The sequence below is a fragment of the Brachyistius frenatus genome, unplaced genomic scaffold (assembly GCF_029030835.1).
Source record: "Brachyistius frenatus isolate BFR_SWC_R1_liver_20210118 unplaced genomic scaffold, ASM2903083v1 Contig_687, whole genome shotgun sequence".
NCBI lineage: Eukaryota > Metazoa > Chordata > Actinopteri > Embiotocidae > Brachyistius > Brachyistius frenatus.
The window spans coordinates 1-22600 of record NW_027211286.1 but is presented as its reverse complement, the minus strand read 5'-3'; the positions used below and the strand labels follow the sequence as shown (position 1 = coordinate 22600).

The window sequence follows — 22600 nt, the reverse complement described above, 5'->3', positions numbered from 1 at the left end:
TACAGTAACTTGTGTTATCCTATATGTTTTTAAAAGGAGAGAAATTTTGCATTCAAACTTTCACACAATTGTTTTAACCTACACTGCAAAAAAAAGGCATAAACGAGGGACATTTACTTCAGAAATAGTTGAGTGATGATAATTATCAAAACGTTTAATCTTGCAGGATTGGAAAAAGAGACTGTAATAAAATGAATGAAATGTCTATTTTCTGAATGTACTTGAACATACCTGTTTCTCTGAGAGAGTGAGCTGGCAAAGAGATTTTTTCTCCACGTTCTCTCTGAAGCGGATGTGATATAGAGACTCTGCCATTCTGTCACCATCCAGCACTTCTCCCAGACTCAGAGACTTGTGATTCACCTGACGAAAAAGTGGTGCAATGTGAATTACAGGTTGCTAAAAGAAAGCAGCATAAAGTATTAGTTCCTGTGAGCAAATCATTTCTAAACGGCACATATTGCTGGCTGAAAACACAGCAGGCTGAAGTTACTGTTCATCACTGCATGCTTGGTGGTGCTGAATTACCATAAATGTCTCATGAAGGTGGGTAATACTTTACTGCTGTTATAAATTTGAGTCACACCGCCACCAACTCAATCACACGTCCAGTAATGATAATTCTTCACAGCTATGAATTAAATCTTCAACAAAGGGACAAAACTCTCAACAACAAAACAGTCGGCAAATTATAGTCACGCAAAACTAAAAGGTCTTTGTTACCATCTTGTAGCTCATTCAGGTGTCAAAAGTAAATTTTAAGATATTTGTCTAACAAAAAAAACAAAACATTTTTCTTCCTGGAAAAGATTCAATTTTTTATTCTGTATTAAAGATCCCTCCTATGAACATTTAGTGTTTGGACTTGCCAGAATGTCCCCGAGATGTTTTTGTTTTCTTTATACGCTAGAAGATATATCAGGTGTGAAATAAGCAGCCAACACGGTGGCTGAGCGTTTCGACTTTGGAGATGCAGTTACAGTTTGACAGTCTGAAAAACACAGATTCAGACAGGCATCATTTCATACATACAGAACCAATCCTGTCAAACTGCAGCACAGAGCTTTCAATACAATTACCCCAATGCTCCAGTGAAACAAGGGGTGTCATTGGAGAAGTCACGTGTAGCTGCATATTGTATTTTCACACTAAGTTTCACTATTTTCCAAATGATGGGAGAGATGTGTTTTGTTTTTATTTGTAAATTGGCAAAATGAGAAATCGTGAGCCTTCATGTACCAAAGGATCTGAAAATCCAAAAGAAATGGATAAAGTTCATTTGGAAAAAAAAATAATCTAAGAATTGGAGATTACCTGCAGTAGCTATTTCCCTGAGCACTGTTTTGAAAAGATTACGCAAAATCAGATGCGTTTCGCCACAAAACTTCTATTTATGCCCGACGCTGTTTTCGCTGGGAACACAGCGAGTACGAGCCAACAATTTGGTCAACCAGAGTGTTTTTTTTCCTTCTTGATTTTAATGAGTCGACTGTGTCCAGAAACTCTGCAGGATGTTAGAAGATGTTAGCCAACCTTTTATATGGCGTGAAGATGGACAAAGAAATAAAAGAAGACATCTCGGGGCCATTTCATTGAACCTTTTTTTTTCTAATCTTTCATGACATCATATTAACTGAATGTCCGGTATCTTTTAAATAAAAGCATCTTTTACAATACATGTTGAAACTTAGGCTGTTATCCTGACATCAGTCTCTACATTCAACATGACAAAATAATCTTTAGTTCCTCTTTGTTGTACAACAGCCCAATAACACACAGTGACACAGACCAAAGACTGACCTTCTCCGGCCTGCAAACAGGCAGGGTGTAGTAGTGATATGTCTCCTGGGGGTTATGATAGGGGCCCACTTTGTTGACATAAAGAGTCACATTGTCCCCCTGCTTGAAGCCCACTGCCCAGCCTGAGAACAAGCACATGATCCAGACACAGCGCAGCGCCATCGTCCTCTGACATCCACCTGGCAGGCGTCCCGTTCCACGATGCATATCGCCTGGAGCGAAGATGGACAGTTCATCAGTTCATGTTGGACAGATGTGACTTGAACTGTTCACAGTATACCTCTCGGTTCAAGCTGGGAAACTAGCTCAGGTCTGTACAAGCTTGAACTGGTATGTAATAATAAATGTGAGGAGGTACAACTGCAGAATTTTAAACAACGGCTCTTCTACATCATTTTAAGAAACACAGCAGAAAATTGTCAAAAACTCAAAAGAGAACCGGTAGACTCTGTGTAACCACCAAGAATTACAATGCATTTCATCAGTTTTTATCAGTCCACAGGGGCTTTTTGACTGGAATGAAATGAGCTCTGTCAGTTTTTAATCTGTCGGTAATGAGTTTGGGAGAGCAGAAAATAAAGTATCGTTGCCCGGAGATGCTGTTCAAGTTGTCTGTGTCAAATTTTTACACATCTCTCCAGAATTCCTGAGTATGCTGTTGCTTTCAATTTCTAAATGTATTAGAAACCCCTTTTGTGGGCAGAATACTGAACGTGCACGCTAATATGCATGAACACCACATTTTGCAAGTGAAATGATGATGTCAGAGTAAAATACGAAGCTGCAGCAGCATTTATTTTAGGAAAGACCTGCAATGGCAGCATGCAGGCAGACGTGTACTACTGAGAAAAAATAGATACAGCACAGGATGGCAATATACAGTGGGTACGGAAAGTATTCAGACCCCTTTAAATGTTTCACTCTTTGTTTCATTGCAGCCATTTGCTAAAATCAAAAAAGTTCATTTTATTTCTCATTAATGTACACTCAGCACCCCATCTTGACAGAAAAAAACAGAAATGTAGAAATTTGTGCAAATTTATTAAAAAAGAAAAACTGAAATATCACATGGTCATAAGTATTCAGACCCTTTGCTGTGACACTCATATTTAACTCACATGCTGTCCATTTCTTCTGATCCTCCTTGAGATGGTTCTACTCCTTCATTGGAGTCCAGCTGTGTTTAATTAAACTGATTGGACTTGATTAGGAAAGGCACACACCTGTCTATATAAGACCTTACAGCTCACAGTGCATGTCAGAGCAAATGAGAATCATGAGGTCGAAGGAACTGTCCAAGGAGCTCAGAGACAGAATTGTGGCAAGGCACAGATCTGGCCAAGGTTACAAAATAATTTCTGCAGCACTCAAGGTTCCTAAGAGCACAGTGGCCTCCATAATCCTTAAATGGAAGAAGTTTGGGACGACCAGAACTCTTCCTAGACCTGGCCGTCCAGCCAAACTGAGCAATCGTGGGAGAAGAGCCTTGGTGAGAGAGGTAAAGAAGAACCCAAAGATCACTGTGGCTGAGCTCCAGAGATGCAGTAGGGAGATGGGAGAAAGTTCCACAAAGTCAACGATCACTGCAGCCCTCCACCAGTCGGGGCTTTATGGCAGAGTGGCCCAACGGAAGCCTCTCCTCAGTGCAAGACATATGAAAGCCCGCATAGAGTTTGCCAAAAAACACATGAAGGACTCCCAGACTATGAGAAATAAGATTCTCTGGTCTGATGAGACCAAGATTGAACTTTTTGGCGTTAATTCTAAGCGGTATGTGTGGAGAAAACCAGGCACTGCTCATCACCTGCCCAATACAATCCCAACAGTGAAACGTGGTGGCAGCATCATGCTATGTTTTTTTTTTTTTTTTCAGCTGCAGGGACAGGACGACTGGTTGCAATTGAAGGAAAGATGAATGCGGCCAAGTACAGAGATATCCTGGAAGAAAACCTCTTCCAGAGTGCTCTGGACCTCAGACTGGGCCGAAGGTTCACCTTCCAACAAGACAATGACCCTAAGCACACAGCTAAAATAACAAAGGAGTGGCTTCGGAACAACTCTGTGACCATTCTTGACTGGCCCAGCCAGAGCCCTGACCTAAACCCAATTGAGCATCTCTGGAGAGACCTGAAAGTGGCTGTCCACCAACGTTCACCATCCAACCTGACGGAACTGGAGAGGATCTGCAAGGAAGAATGGCAGAGGATCCCCAAATCCAGGTGTGAAAAGCTTGTTGCATCATTCCCAAGAAGACTCATGGCTGTACTCGCTCAAAAGGGTGCTTCTACTCAATACTGAGCAAAGGGTCTGAATACTTATGACCATGTGATATTTCAGGTTTTCTTTTTTAATAAATTTGCACAAATTTCTACATTTCTGTTTTTTTCTGTCAAGATGGGGTGCTGAGTGTACATTAATGAGAAATAAAATGAACTTTTTTGATTTTAGCAAATGGCTGCAATGAAACAAAGAGTGAAAAATTTAAAGGGGTCTGAATACTTTCCGTACCCACTGTATGTTTGGCAATACCGTTTCCATACGCGTGAGCCAAGTGTCAATAATATACTATGTGAGTAAATATATGAATTTGTCAGGTGCATGCGACATGTTTTTATGACACCGTTGGTCAGTCTACCTGAAGTGAGACGAACAGACTGATAACTTTTTGAGCTAAAACAGAGGATGTCGATAAAGTTCTTTGGGGGAGACATACAGTAAATTGCGGTTGTAAAGAAGTAATATTTGTTATCAGAATACTCATCATGTCACAAAGTGTTTAAAATCGCAATAATATCACATTGGATTGAAGTAATGTTATACTACCATATCGTCAGGCCTCTGTTGTTTCCCAACCCAATTTTGTACCTTACAAACCACACAGGTTTTGTCACATGACTCGTCCTCAACTTTTCAGCATAGTGTCCTCACTTCCTGTTTAAATCTGTGCGTGGAGTTCCATTAAGAAAACAATAGGCTTTTTCCCCCCCAATGCAGATCTGGATTTATAGGTACATACTATATAAATCAACAGTTCAAAGGCAAGAGCCAGTAATGAAGCAGAATAATCTCATTACTCTAGTATAAATTGATTCATCAAGTGTCTCCATGAGCAGTACAGATGTCCTCACCTTTTGGGCAGAATATAAAAAGACAAACTGAAAAAGGATAATCCTACTCAGCTCTGATGTAACACAACTTTCATTAATATAAAAGATGTGTCAGTATGGTGAAATATTAATGTTGCTTGATCACTTACTGATTATATTCTGGTTCAAACCGCATCCTGTTATGACTCTTCAGAAGAGCATCACAGCTGCAGGTCTACTAACTTTTACCCAGCAGGACCATTTATATGATGATTTGAACATGTTTTTCTAGGAGTCCACCAAGTTTTTAAATAAGGCATGATTTTACTTCCTATTAAGATTACAGTGAGGCTACATTTATTTTGTAATACAATATCATGTAACTATAGTTACTCGCCAGCACTAATACCAAATAACAGCAAAGACTGATAGCTGCAGCCAACACGCTTTAAAGAAGCCTCACATGTCTATTAGGACTGGACATTATATTGATGACATATCAATATTGTGACTTTAGAATAGGTATTGTTTAAAGATTTGGAGTAGTAGAGTCATGACATTACATAAGTGGGGTCTATTTCTGGTGTTAAAGGCTGCATCACAGTAAAGTAATGTAATTTTCTGAACTTACCAGCTGTTCTATTATTGTCGTCATTATATTCACATTACTGATGATTACTTAATCTCACTGTGTGAACATTTTGTGAAAGCTCCAGTAGTCATCCCTATAATACTGTCACAATATGGATATTGAGGGATTTGTAAAAATAATAATAATAATAACATTGTGGCATTTAATTTTGTTCATATTTACCAGTCCTCAGTGGCCACAGACTTAAGTAATGTTACATCACTGCATGCCCCATTGTACAGCAGTAAGAGGAAGGTCAAAACGCAGCACAATACGTGTTAGACTTCTGTGGAAATAAACACAAATACAATAAGGGGGGGCCTCACTGACACATGTAAAACAAACAATTCGTCCACAACACTGCTCCAAACAGGCACGTTTTCATTTCCAGCCCCGAGTTACGAGGGCAGCACAGGACTACAATCTAGAAGTGAGCAGAAATCTCCTGTACCAGTGTCTCTGTCGTGTCTCCTCAGTCCCGACGCTGCGGCTCCAGCTAAACCTGCGTGTCCGACGGACGTCTCGGACTCCAGGACTGCGGGCCCCCGGCGGGCTCCTCTCTGCTCCGGTGCGCGCCGACGGCGGAGCTCAGTGTGAAGATTCAACGCCACAGCTACACATCTTGGAAAACCCTCGACGTGTCCACTACGTTCATGTCCAGGGACACTTAAGTGCTCGTGTTGACCCACGAGGCTGTGGAGGAGAAGCAGGAGAGGTCCGACTCCACGTCACCTTAAAAAATAAAAAATAACGACGAGTCGGTGAGTTTTCCGGAGTGGGCGGAGAAACAAACCCGACACCTGCAACAGTACCGGATATTCACAGCCGGTAATATCTTCCGCTCGCAAGCACTTTAAAATGAAGGTTTTTTGTTTATTTTTACGAGCTTTAACGCCACGGAAAACCACAATTGAAAAGGATAAAGTCCGCAGCTGAGCGTCTCTATTATTTTTCTGTTTAGACCGGATTTCCTTCAACCTCAATCAACCAATCAAATGCCTTTGCGGGACTTCCGTGTTCGAGCGCAGGCGAGTTTAATCGCACCTGCGCTATCGATGCTCAGGTCCTGACGGGCTGTGAGGACGCAGACCTCGACAGATTGACAGGTAATGCCTGCCGTTTTATTTCCCGCGAAAAAGACGTATTTCCTCGCGCCCGAGACGCAGGAACAAGAGGTCGGACTGCGGCGCTGTTAACTGGTAAGTCCGTCGTAAACAACACAACTGCTTCACATGAATAAACACTGAAAGTTAGAGCTGCTCTTTCAACACGATTCATTGCATCTGACGTTATAAACAACACGTTTAAACAGGTTAGACGTCCCTGCATTGTTTCTGCACATATCGCCACCACGAAGAGCAGCTCAATCCCTTTATCATACCAGTTAATTGGGACCCTTGGAAAATGTAGTCAGGTTTGTTGTGACAATATGAATTATTAACATGATTTGAATGGTTTTCAGATTTCCTACTACAATGGGAATACACGGACTTGCCAAGCTGATTGCTGACCAGGCGCCTGGTGCCATTAAAGAGCAAGACATCAAGAACTTCTTTGGTAACTGCTCCAGTTTACTTGTCCTATATATCAATGATGAGGCCTGCACAACAGATGTGAATGGGTAATGTTCAGGATTACTGCATCGTGCCGTGTGAGAACACAACAGAGATGGGAGATATATTGAGCGAGTATCATCACTCCTTACGAAATGAAAGCTATTTCAGCCTGGAGTTGATCTTAGTCCATTGAGCTTTACACCAAAATGTTGAAACTATAAAGTTTGTCAGTGTATTGTAGTTACACTTTCAAATGGAGGCTTCTGGGCTTTCTTTGTTTTGTGTGAACAAAATCTTTCCATATTATTATTATTTTTATTATTTATTCTAAGTGTCACACAGCGATCCAGATCTTGGATAGAAGACCAAGTTGTAGATGGGTGAGGAATAGTAACACTGGCCTTTGTGTTGATTACCTCTGCTGTCTCTTACTAAATGCTGCTCTGACCTTTTTGCAGGCAGGAAAATTGCCATCGACGCTTCCATGTGCATGTACCAGTTCCTGATTGCTGTGCGACAGGATGGTAACCTTCTGCAGAATGAAGATGGAGAGACGACAAGGTACAGCGGCAACAAGAAACACACCTATAAATCTCTTCAAGAACTATAGGCGCAATAGTTCTTGGATTGAACCTCGGGCATGAGAAGGAAACGATTACGCGATGGGCCTTTGCTCTTTTTCACAGCCACCTGATGGGAATGTTTTATCGGACAATCCGCATGTTGGAGCACGGTATCAAACCTGTGTACGTGTTCGACGGCAAGCCCCCCGAGCTCAAGTCAGCAGAGGTTTGTATGGACTCTGATCTCCTCTGATGCTTTCCACCCCAGCACTAAATAATCAAACGGAGTCCTCTTTTTCTAATTTTTTTATTTGCAATTGTTTATTGTTGTGCTTTGCTCTTATTCACCTGTGAGATAGAAAGCATGGTGCCTTACATCCTCTGTCTCTTCTTCACATCGCCAACTTATTTTGTTCTTGCTTTCATCTTCCAGCTTGAGAAGAGAGGGGAGAGGAGAGCAGAAGCCGAGAAGATGCTTGTTCAGGCCCAGGAAAAAGGTAAAGAAAATATATAGGTTTTTTTTAGTTTTTTTTTAAATCAGCATGTTTTGTTTGAGGTTGCTGGGTTGTAAATACATCTGAACTCTCACTGATGATAAGGTCCAACATTTGAGTTACAAGTAGTCATGTAATAGGCTTTATGTAAGAGGTTGTGAAGATGTTTTACTTTGCTGATGAGTTTAAATAGCTGTTTTCATCTCAAACCAGGGGAACAAGAGAATATTGACAAATTCACAAAGCGTCTGGTTAAAGTCACCAAGCAGCATAATGATGAGTGCAAGAAGCTGCTGACTCTGATGGGAGTGCCGTACATCGAGGTGAAATCATGATTCGCTTTACTTTTCTTTGCTTTCTCTTTCTGGTTTTAAGAATATTTTCACATTTGCACTAGCAGTAATTTTTGCGAAGCATTTTTGAGAAATCTTTTCTCTCCTTGTTTTTAGTGTTCTCGCATATTTAAGTTATGTTTGTATTGTCCAACTATACTTCAGTGAAAATTGTGAAAATTAAGATCGGAAATGTTCATAAATTAAGATTTACAAAAAGTTATCCGAATTTTTTTTGTCCTGCTTTGTACTTGTGAAGTTAATAAACGGTGATCTGCTCCCTCTTTAAAACTGATTCAGTTGTACAGTGTGTCTGGAAGCGAAAACTTCTAAATCCATGTCAGAGAGAATCAGATTTAACAGGAGAAGTGAGGGTGAATAATTGTGTGAAGTGTAACCTGATGTGTTTTTGTGTCGTAGGCTCCATGTGAGGCCGAAGCCAGCTGTGCTGCTCTGGTTAAAGCAGGGAAGGTCTTTGCCACGGCAACAGAGGATATGGACGGGCTGACCTTCGGGACAAACGTCCTGCTCAGACATCTCACCGCCAGTGAAGCCAAGTATGTAACAACATCATCAATTTCAGCTGTAAAGCTGCGCTGCAAAGACGTTTGACTTGAATTGATTTTTTCCTCTTTTTGCTGTTTCATCCTTCAGTGAACGCTTTCCACAGATTTCTATCTCTGTACTTGATAATGATACAATGCAGTCTGCGAGCAGTGCTGTTTCATCTGATTGTCTTTTGTTTTCATGTTTTAATGATGGCAGGATTGTTGTGTTGTCTGTCCAGGAGAAATACTGCTCTACATGCAACACGTAACACGGACATCAAACCATACAAGAGTAGTACTGTTTTATTAAAGCAGTAAGAAAAATGTTACTTTCATGTAACTTTAATGACAGCAGTATTGTTTGTTTCACCATGAGCCTGAAGGAACTTCACATTTATTGCATCCATTATGTTCTGTCATTTATTAATTTGAAGATTTTGGATGTTTATGTATATTTAAGGCCTGGAAGAGGAGACATTTCACATTAAATTGAATGGAAATGTATTCCTTTATGCACTTAATAATACCATGAATTTATTTTTGTTTCAGGAAACTTCCTATTCAAGAGTTCCACTTTGGTCGCATCCTGCAGGACATCGGCATGACCAATGAACAGGTGCAGTTTACTCAAACTAATGAAGCACATTATATGACCATTATTGTCATTTTCAAATTATTGTTAATCTGAGATGAAATTTCTTGAAGCACTTCCTCTGCTTCTTTCACGCTGACATTGTGCTCCAACTGTTAACCAGTGTGTGTCGGCATGTCGGTTACCTGTGTAGAGAGATGTGTCTGTACTCTCCTGGTAATCAGGACTTTATCTGCTGTGGAGCTGTAAACACACTTGGACCAGCTACAAGGCTGATTTTTCTGTCTCTTATGTGTTGACTGTCTGCGGTCCATCCCAGTTCGTAGACTTGTGTATTTTGCTGGGCTGTGACTACTGTGGCACCATCAAGGGCATCGGCCCCAAGAGAGCCATCGACCTGATCCGACAGCACGGCTCCATCGAGGAGATCCTAGAAAACATTGACCTCAATGTAAGTTCACGTTTGCTACAGTTCTGTTGTGTGATTTGGCCAGTTTAAACGAGACACTGCTTCTGATTCTGTGTGTGTGTGTGTGTGTTTCCATGCAGAAGCACCCTGCTCCAGAGGACTGGCTGTACAAAGAAGCCAGAGGTTTGTTTTTGAAGCCGGAGGTGGTGGATTGTTCCTCAGTGGAGCTGAAGTGGTGCGAGCCGGATGAGGATGGACTGATCCAGTTCATGGCTAATGAGAAACAGTTTAGGTGAGTGAAACGCAGGCTCTGTTATCACTACGCTGTAGGGCATTAAATAAATGATTTTTTTTTTAATCGATATTTTTAGTCTGCGGATTGTTTTCTGGATTAATTAATGAGCTGTTTGGTCTTTAAAATGTCAGAAAAATAGTGAAAAATGCCGATCAGTGTTTCCCGAAGCCTAAGGGCATCATAACATGTTTTGTGTTGTTCCAATTTATAGTCAACAACCAAAAGATATTCAGTTCATTACCATGGAGGACATAAGGAACCAGTAAATACTCGCATTAACAATTTATGTGAAAAAATGGCTCAGAATGAGAAATTCATATCAAAATAGTTTATGATTAATTTGCAGTTGTTCAACTAATTGATTAGTTGGCGTGGACTGGCCCTGAGAGCTGACCCGGCTCTCAGCGGCTGCTCCAAAACTTTGGAACAGCCTCACTACCAATGTTCAAATCTCAATTGAAAACAATATTTATTTTGAGATTAAGCCTAATTTTAATTTATATTTTTGAGTATTAATGACTCCATATATTTCCTCATGTTACTTTGGCTTAATGTTGTTTTTGATGTTTGTTTTTTGTTTTTTTAAATTTTTAATTGTTTAATTCATTTTTAATCTATTGTTTCAAGTCTATCTGAAGTTTTAATTCTGTCTGAAGTGTCATCATATGCTGGTTATAGATATATTACAAACAAAAGGACTAGACGTGATTAATTGACTAATCGCTGCAACTCTATTGTGCTGCCTGCTGGAATCCTCTGCTTTACTTCATTGCTGAGGTTTGTCATGATGATGATGATGATGATGATGAATGGTTGTTGCTGTGATTGTGACCAGACCAGCTGCTGGTACAATCATTTCCCACTAGGCTGCACTGTTGCAGAGTTTATGGTTCTTGCATCACTTGAGAAAACCACTCTTTTGAAATTATAAAATGATTTTTACTGTTCACTTTTGATTCCAGTCCACATTTGATTTCACAGTGAATCCCTCCGCTGACCATTTAACAGTCAGTCATAGAGTTGGATATCCGTCTTCTATTTGCTGCTTAAACCATGAGTTTTTTCTTCTTTTAAAACGGTAGTGAGGACAGGATCCGTAATGGATGCAAGAAGATAGTGAAGAGCCGACAGGGCAGCACTCAGGGACGACTGGACTCTTTCTTCACCGTCACCGGATCTCTGTCGTCCAAACGGAAGGTACGTTTAGAAAAACTACAGCAACACCTGTGTGTTTCCACAACGACTTGGTGACTGCACTTAATCTGGTATTTTTTTTCTCTCATTTCTGAATCTCTATGTAGTAAAGAGCTGGCTGAGGGGTTTTAGTTGTCTGATTTATTCAGATCCCACTGAATAAAGAGGAAGTCCCTGTTTTCCATTTGTCTTCTGAATGTTCGTCTTTTCCTTTTGTCTTAACGTAGGAACTGGAGATAAAAGGATCCGCAAAGAAAAAGCAGAAAACTGGAGCCACGCCGGGTAAATTCAGGAAGGGCAAATAGACTGAACCGAGCACTCCTTTGATTCCTTTAGTATCCTTAACAAATAATACTCATTAAATGAAGACTGTAACTCCAAGTGAGGAGGTTCTGTGTTGCGATTAGTTCAGCTTGTGTTGTACACAACCAAAGCAAATCCAAGCTAGGTGAGTTTTAATGTGTTAAAGTGTGTTTGAAATCAAATAAAAATGTTTTTTTTGTAGAGAAACTTGTCTGTTGCCTTTTGATTTACTCATTTAGGTTTAATTGACATCTGATAACTGAACCGTACCTCATATTTATAACTGATAAAACTCTTATAAATAGCTCATAATTTCACAATGTAGAAAGCCCGTATATGAGGAGCAAAGAACACAATCCACACTATGGTGACTGCTTTTCAACTAAAAGGCATGTGGTGTTGTATTTCCAGTTACAGTTTTAAATGCCGTGTGCTGTCAGCGGCATCCATGACAGTAAAATGTATTCAGGATTTATGTCTTTTTTTTATAACTTTTGTTATAAAGAGCACATAAATCCACAAACTGAGGAGTCCAGCAGTGTGCTTCAAGCTCCTCGAGAGAATACCACATTCACTGCATGGCAACTAAAATTGTGGCAACCAAGTGTTGTCTTGTGTCTTTTTCCCCTCGCTGTGTGATGGTTTATGAAACGTGCTGAGACGTGTGTTGTGGAAAAAGTGAGGTTTGTTTGTGTGGTTGGCTGAACCACCAGACTGAGTATAAAAGAGAAGTGGTGCGCTGAATCCTGCTGATATTATGGAGGGTGCACTGAAAAAAATGCTGACACATTTTAACACGCACAAGGAAAGTTAGTTATTTTGGGTTCTGCAGGATTCTTTGAATGCTGCACTTTTTCAATAGTTTGTGACTTCCATCGAGATGAACATGTTGCTTGAAACAAAGTAATGAATGACGTTCTCTTTAGTTTCACGCATTTTTTCCACAAACTCGTCAGTTTATCACAGTTTATTACCAGAGAAGTCTGGTAAGTGTGTTCACCTTTAAGTTGACTCTGTTACAGGGTGGGTCAGGAAACCAGCAGTCATCTTACCATCAATGGTCACAAGCTTTTATTATGATGAAAAAAAAACCTCTTAAATGGCAATAAATAGAGACTCTGGTTGTACTTTTTTTTCCAACCATGCACGAGGAATTCTGGTCCATCAAACCACTCCTAAAAAAGGCTAATTTAGACTCCGCAACAATGAAAAATTACAGGCCAATGTCAAACCTCCCATTTTTGAGTAAAATAATTGAAAAGGAGGTTTTTCAACAGCTGAATGACTTCTTGGCCGTAAATAAGTGTTTTGATGTCTTCCAGTCAGGCTTTCGACAGCACCACATTACTGAAACGGCTCTTGTTAAAGTTTTCAATGACATCCACTTAAACACAGACAGTGGCAGAACTTCAGTCTTGGTATTACTGGATCTCAGTGCTGCATTCGACACGGTCGACCACGACATACTACCAGAAAGACTAAAAATCTGGGTGGGACTCTCTGGCACAGCACTAAACTGGTTTGAATCCTACTTGAAGGACCGAGAATACTTTGTGTCTATAGCTAATTACACATCAGAGCGGACTAAAATGACATGTGGTGTTCCCCAAGGTTCAATTCTGGGGCCTCTTCTGTTCAACATCTACATGCTTCCACTAGCTCAGATTATGGAAAGAAACAAAGTGTATTATCATAATTATGCAGATGACACACAAATCTACATAACTATATCGGCAGGGGACTGTAATCCCATACAAGGGTTGGTTAAATGCATTGAACAAATCAACAACTGGATGTGGCAAAATTTTATTCAATTAAACAAAGATAAAGCAGAAGTAATTGTTTTTGTGGCCAAGGACGAACGATTGAAAGTCAGCGCTCAGCTTCAATCACTGATGTTAAAAACCACAAACCAAGCCAGAAATCTAGGTGTGGTTATGGAGTCAGACCTCAATCTGAACAGCCATATCAAGACCATTACAAAATCAGCCTACTATCACCTGAAGAAAATATCAAGGATTAGAGGATTTATGTCTCAACAGGATTTGGAAAAACTTGTCCATGCATTCATCTTCAGTAGACTTGACTATTGTAACGGTGTGTTCACAGGTCTCTCTAAAAAGTCAATCAGAACGCTGCGGCTCGAGTTCTCACTAAGACCAGGAAAGTAGATCACACACTCCAGTTCTGAAGTCTTTACACCGGCTTCCTGTCCAACAAAGAATTGACTTTAAAATCCTGCTGTTGGTTTATAAAGCACTGAATGGTTTAGGGCCAAAATACATTTGTGATCTGCTGCAACCTTATGAACCATCCCGACCCCTCAGGTCGTCTGGGACGAGTCTCCTTTCTGTCCCCAGAGTCAAAACTAAACACGAAGAAGCAGCGTTCAGTTTTTCTGCTCCACATATCTGGAACAAACTCCCAGAAAGCTGCAGGTCTGCTGAGACTCTCAGCTGCTTCAAATCAAAATTGAAGACTTTTCTGTTTGCTGCTGCCTTCATTTGAACCAGACTCAAGGATGTTGATCAATTTCCTGCATTTCTGTATTTTATTACTGTATTTTATTACTTAAACTGCACTGCAATTTTTATTCTATTCTTAGCTTGTTTAATGTTTTAATGACTATTTTTAAAGTTTCAATCAATGTTCTTAATTGTTTTTAAATTTGCTTTTCCTTTGCCTGATGTTTTGATGCTTTTAATGGTTTTATGTGAAGCACTTTGAATTGCCTTGTTGTTGAAATGTGCTATACATATAAACTTGCCTTGCCTTGCCTTAAAAGCTCAGAAGGAGAAGGAAATGAAAGATGTCATGTTCACTATTAACAGATTGATATCTTACTTCTTGTTCTGTGTTTTGGTGGGCAGCTTAGTAGAAGGTGGGTGAGTTTATTTTTCAATATTAAATTATAATATTTGGTTGACTGGAAGAGCAAACAAGATCATCAGTTAATACCAGTTATTGTTACCATGAAGAGGAGGATTCGTATGTTCACTGTGTTTAATGCATTATACTGCGTTCTAAATAAAGAAGCAGCTTGTATTGAGCTGTGATAAAAATACTTTGAGGATATGAGCAGTTAATGTGAGAACAGCTTTTTCCCCCTGCACACATGCTAATCGGGTCATCAGATTTAATCTCAAAACACCCTTTTGTAGGAGGAGAACAAGGTAGTTTTGTTTGATTCGTTGAGTGCATTTCTCTGCATTTGCTGAAACTACAGAGTTGCATAATTTTCACATCCACATGACGAGACCTTCCTGTTTCTCCTTTGTGCTGCAGGCTCATTTGATGAGGACATATTTTTTATTACTTTTATCTCTAACCCTTTTAAGTCAGTTAATTTGTAGAGTTAGCATCAATAAAGGAGAGCTGAAATAAGCTGTGGTGTTAAGCAGATTTTATCATATGTTAAAGTGCAAGTTTGCCAATGGTAAAGCCTGTTTTGTGAAATCTTGTTGGTAGGATGTAAATCTGTGATTTTACTATCACTGCATGACCAACAATACTGAAAAAATACTGTTGTCTTTTTAAATCCAGGTGAAGAGCGTCATGGCAGCCCACATGTTACTGAGAATCTTCATTCTTTCAGGTGAGCTGTTTTATTTGGAGACAAATCATTTTAAAGTTTGAACTTTATTTAGAAACAGAAAAGAGCATTGCAGGAAGAGCTGCTTTCTCCAGCTGTTCGTTTATAGTGGAGAACAGAGTATGTTGAGACAGTTTTTACTTGAGGTGTCCGAAAAGTGACAAGTAAGAAGGCAGTATAGAACTAATACTTTAATTATACTTTGATAATAACAGTCATAACTGGTTCAACTTCCTACAGGCCACTCCTGCCACTTTAACAGACATCTATCATCTGGCAGGTTAGAGTTGACATCATGCTAACAGTATAGCCTCATATTGTTCTAAAGCACTGAAACATGAGATCTTTTTCAAACGTGTCTGTAATTGTTCAGAAAATAGAATCATGACTCTTTAAAGATAAAAAAAAAAAATAATAATAATCACTTTGAACAGCAAAAAACTTTTTTTAAACATAAATGTGCTCCCTACTTATTCCATGTATCCATCACAGGGCGAGTAAAATGAATGAATCTTCAGAAATTGGAGGTCGCACGACCAAACTTGTCTATAATTGCCAAGAAAAAATGGGGTTGCTCAACTTCCTCAGATGCTCAACTCACCCCGTTTCATATAATAACATTGTATGATATTTATCAGCAAAATCCAGCTGCTGAACTGTTGTTTGTGTACAATGAACGTTCTCTTCACACAGATTTTATTCCAAAGTTTAACCAAAAGACAAAATTTGCAGGTGCTTTGGCTGCTTGTCCTCAAGAATCCCGCCTGTCCATTACCGCGCCGCAGGAGCTGGAAGCACTGAGTGGATCCTGTTTGCACATCCCGTGTAACTTCAGAGCTAAATCAGAAAAACGTTTTGACCGCAGTCGAGCAGCTGTTGGAGTGTGGATTAAAAATGAGTCCAGAGTTTTGATAAATTCAAACAATGTCATCTTCAACAGCAGCGGGACAGTTAACACATATCCGATGAGGATTACAGGAAATGTGAGTCAGAAAGACTGCACCACTCTGTTTTACAGTTTAAACACAGATTACACAGACACGTACTTCTTCAGACTTGAGAATGGGCCGTTCAAGGCAACAGCTTCTTGTGATCCTCTTCAAATAAGAGTTACAGGTAAGAGATTTTATAATGTGTGTACAAAGTTGACGTGATGATGATGCTAAGAACTAAAATATCACCAAAGTCAGAAGGAATTGGAAAACAGCCAGAAAATCATGCTGGCATTTAACATGCTACATATTGAGACACACTAAATCTTTTCCCGGCAAACTAAATGGTGTAGTAGTATAAGTATTGGAACGCACAGCATGCTGCCGACTGACTGATGTCATTCAGGTGACACTGTTTGGATCTCTGAGAAGTAAAGTCCAAAGAATTACAGCTTATCACAACAGGTGCTGCCAAAATTAATTAAACAGAGATCTTTAAGAGGCTTTAATAAAATCACAATTACAGTGAAAAATGTCAAATTAAGGATATTAAATCAGATTATGATCAAAAGTGTGACCATCAGCTTAAAAAAAAAAACCCAAAAAACAATCAATGTCTGTCGACTATATTATCGGCTGTATTTCCACATAACAAAATCTATTTAATCTGAAACCACAGATTCTCCTCGGAAACCCAGAATTGAAATCTCAGGTGATCTGAAGGAGAAGAAGTCTGTCACTATCACCTGCTCAGCTTTCACTCCCTGTCCACACTCCCCTCCTCAACTCAACTGGACTCTCCAACAAGACTCTCACAACAACATGGAGGAAAACACAGATGGAACCTTTACAACTAAAATCCAGGAGACCGTCACTCTGTCAGACTCACATGATGGAAACAACATCAGCTGCTCTGCCAGATATCCTGTGAATGAAGGAGATTTCAAGACAGCAGAGACAGAAGTGACTCTCAATGTTTCATGTATGATTTATTTCAATTCTATAAAAAATGGTAAATTTGTACTTCAACCTTCTTCTTCCACAAGAAGAATTCAAAAGGATCGTTCACATTAGTTTATGATGTTAGTATGTTGTTGTTGCAGATCTTTAAAGACAGTCTTGTAAATTATGGTTTCCTTGGCAACTGATTCACCTCAAAGGCTCTTATTTTAACTATGAAATATTCATCTTTCTCATGCTTTCACCTCTCTAAAATCTTTTCCAGATCCTCCCAAGGACACTTCGCTGCTGATCAGCCCCACTGATCCGGTGTCTGTTGGCAGCGTGGTGAATCTAACATGCTCCTGCAGAGCAAACCCTCCTGCTGCTAACTTTGTCTGGTTCATGACCAGTGAAGGAAGGCTGGAAATGATCAAAGTGGACACGCAGGTTTATGGCTTTAAAGTGACCAGCGGGGATCGAGGCAGATCCTTCTACTGTGGATGCAGAAATCATTTGGACATCCAGCTATCGAAAGGATATCAGCTGATATTTGAAGGTAAGCGCAGGGTTTACAGTTTGAGACAAGTAATTTTCCATCGAGTAGACGCTGACCTCGCCGTCGTGTTACAGGTGATGGACAGTCAGGGGGATTTGTCCAAGCTGTAGTGAAGACTCTGGGAATCATAGTGCTGGTCAGCATGCTGGTCACCTTTGAGTGGTGAGAGAAACAATCTTAGGACATACTAATTTGCACCTACAGAACATCAGATCCAATTTTAAATGAGTGTACAAGACAAATCATTTATCATTTATCACAGCATAACTAAAACAAAAACCGGTCTTTCTTTCGACTCTGTTTCATCCTTGTTTTCCTTTCAGCTGGTTTAAATCAAGACACTCCAAGAAAGCAGAGACTGTAAGCTGTCAGATGAGCACAAAAACATCATAACCCAACCACTCAAGAGACGGCAAGTCCCAGGAGGAAGGAAAACCCATCCTTAGTTTGATGTTCAGCTGTTAGATTTGCTTTGGTTATATTTGCTTGACTGCAAAATCAGGGTTTTAAAAACATTTGATTTGATTTGTTGCTTTTTTTTTTGTCTGACTTCTATTTTTGTGTTGCTGTTCCAGAAATGTGTAATCTGTTGTTTTATTTTGGTGGCATTTGGTGGCACGGTGGCATTACTGTTTCCTGAAGTGTTTAACAGCCAATCAAAGATGGACAATCGATAGATTTTTTTTTTTCATCAGCAATCATTTTTCATGAAATGTTTTTTTATTTGCTTCCCGTTTACTTTTTAAAGTCAACTTAACACAAAAATAAAAACATTACCTTGAAACCAAACCTTAATTTATTTCCTTGTGACTGATTCATGACACTGTTTTTTTTTTTCTTTTACTCTCAACACATCACAGATGATTTGACTATGTAATTAATTTCCATTCCTTCTCTGGCTTTTCCACCAGACGCACACATGAAATGGATTTAATGACATACAAATGTTTTTTTTGTTTTGTTTTTTAAAGAGATTCAAGGAAACAGACAGTTAAGATGAAAACTTTCCGTTTTTAGGAGGACACCATTTTCATCCTTTATTCTGTCACTCATTTGTGTCAGCATGTATACAAATAGGTTCACATGACCTGTGACTCTGTGTAGGTGACTGCTGATATAATGGGATTATTACTGCGAGTTATTGAACAGCTCCTGTATGAGGTTCAGTTTACAGGATGAGTCAGGTTAGGAAAAAAGGTCTCAAGGGAGAAAGAGTAATTTGAAATGTAGGATTAAAGATGTTGAAATATCTGACTTCCTTTTTTGCTGACTATTAGCAGGAAGGTAAAAACTGCTTATATTTTTAGCAATAGCCACTGGAGTCATGTGATGTCCAGCTGCTTCACAACCAAGCAATGTCAGTGCACTGTTAACCAGCATTTCCCCTCTCTCGTCTTTTTGTTTGGTTTCTCCCATACTGCAACAGATCATTTACATGGTTGAACAGTTTCATTTCACTATAAAATCACAGGACTTGCTCCAAAGTCATTTGGTAAGAAAACCTTTTACTGCTTCTATTTCTGGGCTTCCCAAACTACAACTTTCATTTAGTTCATCTTTGCAAGACAGACAAATGATGTGGTTGGTGCTTTAGTTTTACTTCATCTGACAAAAAGAAGCAGGAACTCTGTTGTCACAGTTATTTTAGTTTTCAAAGCAAAAGTCTTTGCATGTAGTTAAAGGAAACTGATAAGAGACGAGACCTCACTGGGTAAGTTTATCTAAACAGGGAAGTTACTTTGATATTCAACTCTGTAAAAACTCCATGAGTGAAATGATTAAATCTCATGTTTTTGTTTTTAAATGCAGGAAACAAGAGTCTGTCTGTGAAGATGGTGACAGTCAGGATGTTACTGATTGCCCTGTTTGTTTCTGGTAGGTTATTCATTCATTATTATTATTCATTTGGTGTCGTAAGTGGAATCATTTACAATCTGAACATCATGTAGAAACGAAGCTGAAAGGCCTGTGCAGATAGAGTTACATTTTTCTAGTTGTGTCCTCTGATAAAAGTTAACAGCACAGAGAAAAAAGACAGACAATTTATTAATTATGACTTTGAACTTCCAGGTTCTTTGGCTGATTGTGCAGCAAAACTCTCCATCACTGCACCAACGGAGATGGAGGCACTGAATGGATCTTGTCTGCGAATCCCGTGTAACTTTACACCCACAGACGAACAGGGAGTGGATAGCACGGGAAACATCTTTGGAGTGTGGATCAAAAAATACCCTCAATTTCTCAATCATCCAACAAATGTGATCTTCAACAGTAGCATGGCAGTTACCACCTATCCAACGAGGATGACTGGAAACCTGACTCAGAAAAACTGCACCACAGTGTTTTCTAATTTAACCACACAACATGCAGACACGTATTTCTTCAGAGTTGAGAAGGAGGTGTTCAAGGCAACAGCTTCTTGTGAACCTCTTCAAATAAGAGTCAAAAGTAAGAGATTTTGAAATTTGTTTTAATCAATTTATGATGTTATCATATCCTTATTATTTACATTTTTATTGATATGTTTACGCTAAATGTTGTAATACATTTTTATTGCTTGTCCTGACTGACAGTTGAATACTGACAGGATATTCATGTGTTAAATTACCCCCTAATATGTTCAATATTTTGCACCACTGTTATAGTCTTAGAAATAACATAAGTAAGTAAAATAAGTAAAAAAAATTAAAAAAAAAAAAAAGTGATTTTCTCTCTTTTATCACCAGTAATACATTTATAAACTTCTATGTGAATTTGGGACAAGTTTTAATGTAATAAGATGATGTTTGGGGATTTTTGTACTGTACTTCTGTATTTGTAAAATCTGTGTTTCATTTGAAACCACAGATTCTCCTTGGAAACCCAGAATTGAAATCTCAGGTGATCTGAAGGAGAAGAAGTCTGTCACTATCACCTGCTCAGCTTTCACTCCCTGTCCACACTCCCCTCCTCAACTCACCTGGACTCTCCAACAAGACTCTCACAACAACATGGAGGAAAACACAGATGGAACCTTTACAACTAAAATCCAGGAGACCGTCACTCTGTCAGACTCACATGATGGAAACAACATCAGCTGCTCTGCCAGATATCCTGTGAATGAAGGAGATTTCAAGACAGCAGAGACAGAAGTGACTCTCAATGTTTCATGTGAGACGACCAGAGTTTGTTCCTGGATCCTGTCAGCACGTCATGATTCATGTCAGCTGTTTCTAATGAATAAAATCTGTCACTTTCTCCTCAGATGCTCCTAAAGACACCTCAGCATCCATCAGTCCATCAGGTTTGGTGTCAGCAGGCAGCTCGGTGAATCTCACCTGCTCCAGCAGAGCCAAGCCTCCCGTCAGCAGCTTCACCTGGTTCAAGAACAGCACAGATGGACCCATGAAAGTAGCTGAAGGAGAGATTTACAGCTTCAAACCAGAGAGGATCTCCTTGTTCAAGTACCAGCAGGTAAAACAGAAGAAGAAGAAGAGGAAAACTTCCATTACGGAGAAATCGACTTCTCCAAGTGGAGACGAGAGCCGTCGTCTGACTCAGCGCAGGACGGCAGACCGCAGCAGGATGCAGTGGACGCACAGCTCAAAGTCAACAAACCAGAAAACACAGAGACGGTTGAGGGTCCAGAGGAACTCTACGCTCAAGTGAGGAAAACCTGAACTTCAGGAGTCCTACTTTAGTGTCATAAATGCACTTCAGGTTTTATTTGTGCTCGTCAGCAACAACAACAAAAAAGACACATGGGACAAGAAAATATAATTTCCGCTGCCAACAGAAACTCCAACAAATCCACATCCGTCAGATCTCATTGAGACAGTATGTGTGCTGTCTGATGTGTCCCAAAGCTCATAATAGGAAACTGAATGTAACATCAAAACAGTTCTGCAAACATATTAAATTTGTCAAAGGTTATATTTGATTTTGATGTTTTTCAGTCGTGTTTTATGTTATGATTTATATATATATATTTACATGACACTGTAAAAATGTATTTTATTGTGTATTCTTGAGGCAAATCTTCATCAATACTCTGTAAATTTGGGATGTTTTGGCTTCTGTTCACGTTTTTTATTTATTTATGAAGAACACAATTTCCTCACTTTGTGTTTCTTTGTTTACAATAATTAACAACAGGACAGTTAAAAGTAGATATTGGTGATGAAAAGCAAGAAGAAGAAGAAGAAGAAGAACAACAACAACAACACACTTCATTTAAATATAAGAAACGTAGCATCAACTAGAGTTTTGTTTTCTTTGATTTGATGCCATTTAAACTGAAGTCAGCAGTTTGTGTCACCAGGAGACATTGAAATGTTCATAGTTCAATCATTTATAATCTGTCATCCTTGTAATCATCAATAGTTAACAGGGAACTACAAATATAAATCTTCTTTAGTTAGCAGAGTTTAAAAAGCAACACAAGTTACATTCATGTTAAAACAGATTTCCTGCAGAAGAAACAGCAGTTCGTTCAAACTAAACTAAACATGTTCAACATATTACACATCTGACTGTTAAATCTACTGTTCAGCAGACAGATGAAGGTCAGACATGTGATTAAAACCATGTTTGAGAATGAATACGTCATTCACACCCTGCTGAGCTCAAGATGCCCCAAAAAGGTGACTTCCTCTTTGACAGAGTCGGAGCAGGAAGGATGAAGACTTCGTGGAACAACAAGTCTCTTTGCTTTTACATGACAGCAAACAAACAGGGAAGTTGGTTATTTGATCGGTGGCTGATCAACTCAACTTCTTTCTCCGTTTGAGCTGCAG

The 22600-nt window shown here is 39.4% G+C and overlaps 3 protein-coding genes and 1 pseudogene across 3 annotated transcripts; 3 read left to right on the top strand and 1 right to left on the bottom strand.

The window, feature by feature from the left end:
* Positions 1-231: 231 nt before the first annotated feature.
* On the bottom strand, positions 232-6459 carry LOC138615086 (transmembrane 9 superfamily member 1 pseudogene; annotated as a pseudogene).
* Positions 6460-6476: 17 nt separating this feature from the next.
* On the top strand, positions 6477-12010 carry fen1 (flap structure-specific endonuclease 1). The gene is made up of 12 exons (XM_069688714.1): positions 6477-6716; positions 6980-7074; positions 7532-7634; positions 7760-7862; positions 8070-8133; positions 8344-8453; positions 8883-9019; positions 9560-9626; positions 9922-10053; positions 10152-10303; positions 11389-11503; positions 11728-12010. The coding sequence occupies exons 2-12, from the start codon at positions 6993-6995 to the stop codon at positions 11803-11805; spliced, it is 1143 nt and encodes a 380-aa protein (XP_069544815.1). The 5' UTR covers positions 6477-6716; positions 6980-6992; the 3' UTR covers positions 11806-12010.
* Positions 12011-15133: 3123 nt separating this feature from the next.
* LOC138615084 (sialic acid-binding Ig-like lectin 13) lies at positions 15134-18577 on the top strand. The gene is made up of 7 exons (XM_069688713.1): positions 15134-15239; positions 15347-15398; positions 16128-16511; positions 17007-17309; positions 17553-17825; positions 17900-17987; positions 18149-18577. Exons 1-7 carry the CDS (start codon positions 15237-15239, stop codon positions 18216-18218), a joined length of 1173 nt encoding a protein of 390 aa, XP_069544814.1. The 5' UTR covers positions 15134-15236; the 3' UTR covers positions 18219-18577.
* An 819-nt stretch (positions 18578-19396) lies between these two features.
* On the top strand, positions 19397-21473 carry LOC138615083 (myelin-associated glycoprotein-like). The gene is made up of 5 exons (XM_069688712.1): positions 19397-19536; positions 19635-19700; positions 19896-20273; positions 20673-20975; positions 21070-21473. The coding sequence occupies exons 2-5, from the start codon at positions 19658-19660 to the stop codon at positions 21471-21473; spliced, it is 1128 nt and encodes a 375-aa protein (XP_069544813.1). The 5' UTR covers positions 19397-19536; positions 19635-19657.
* The last annotated feature ends 1127 nt before the right edge of the window (positions 21474-22600 follow it).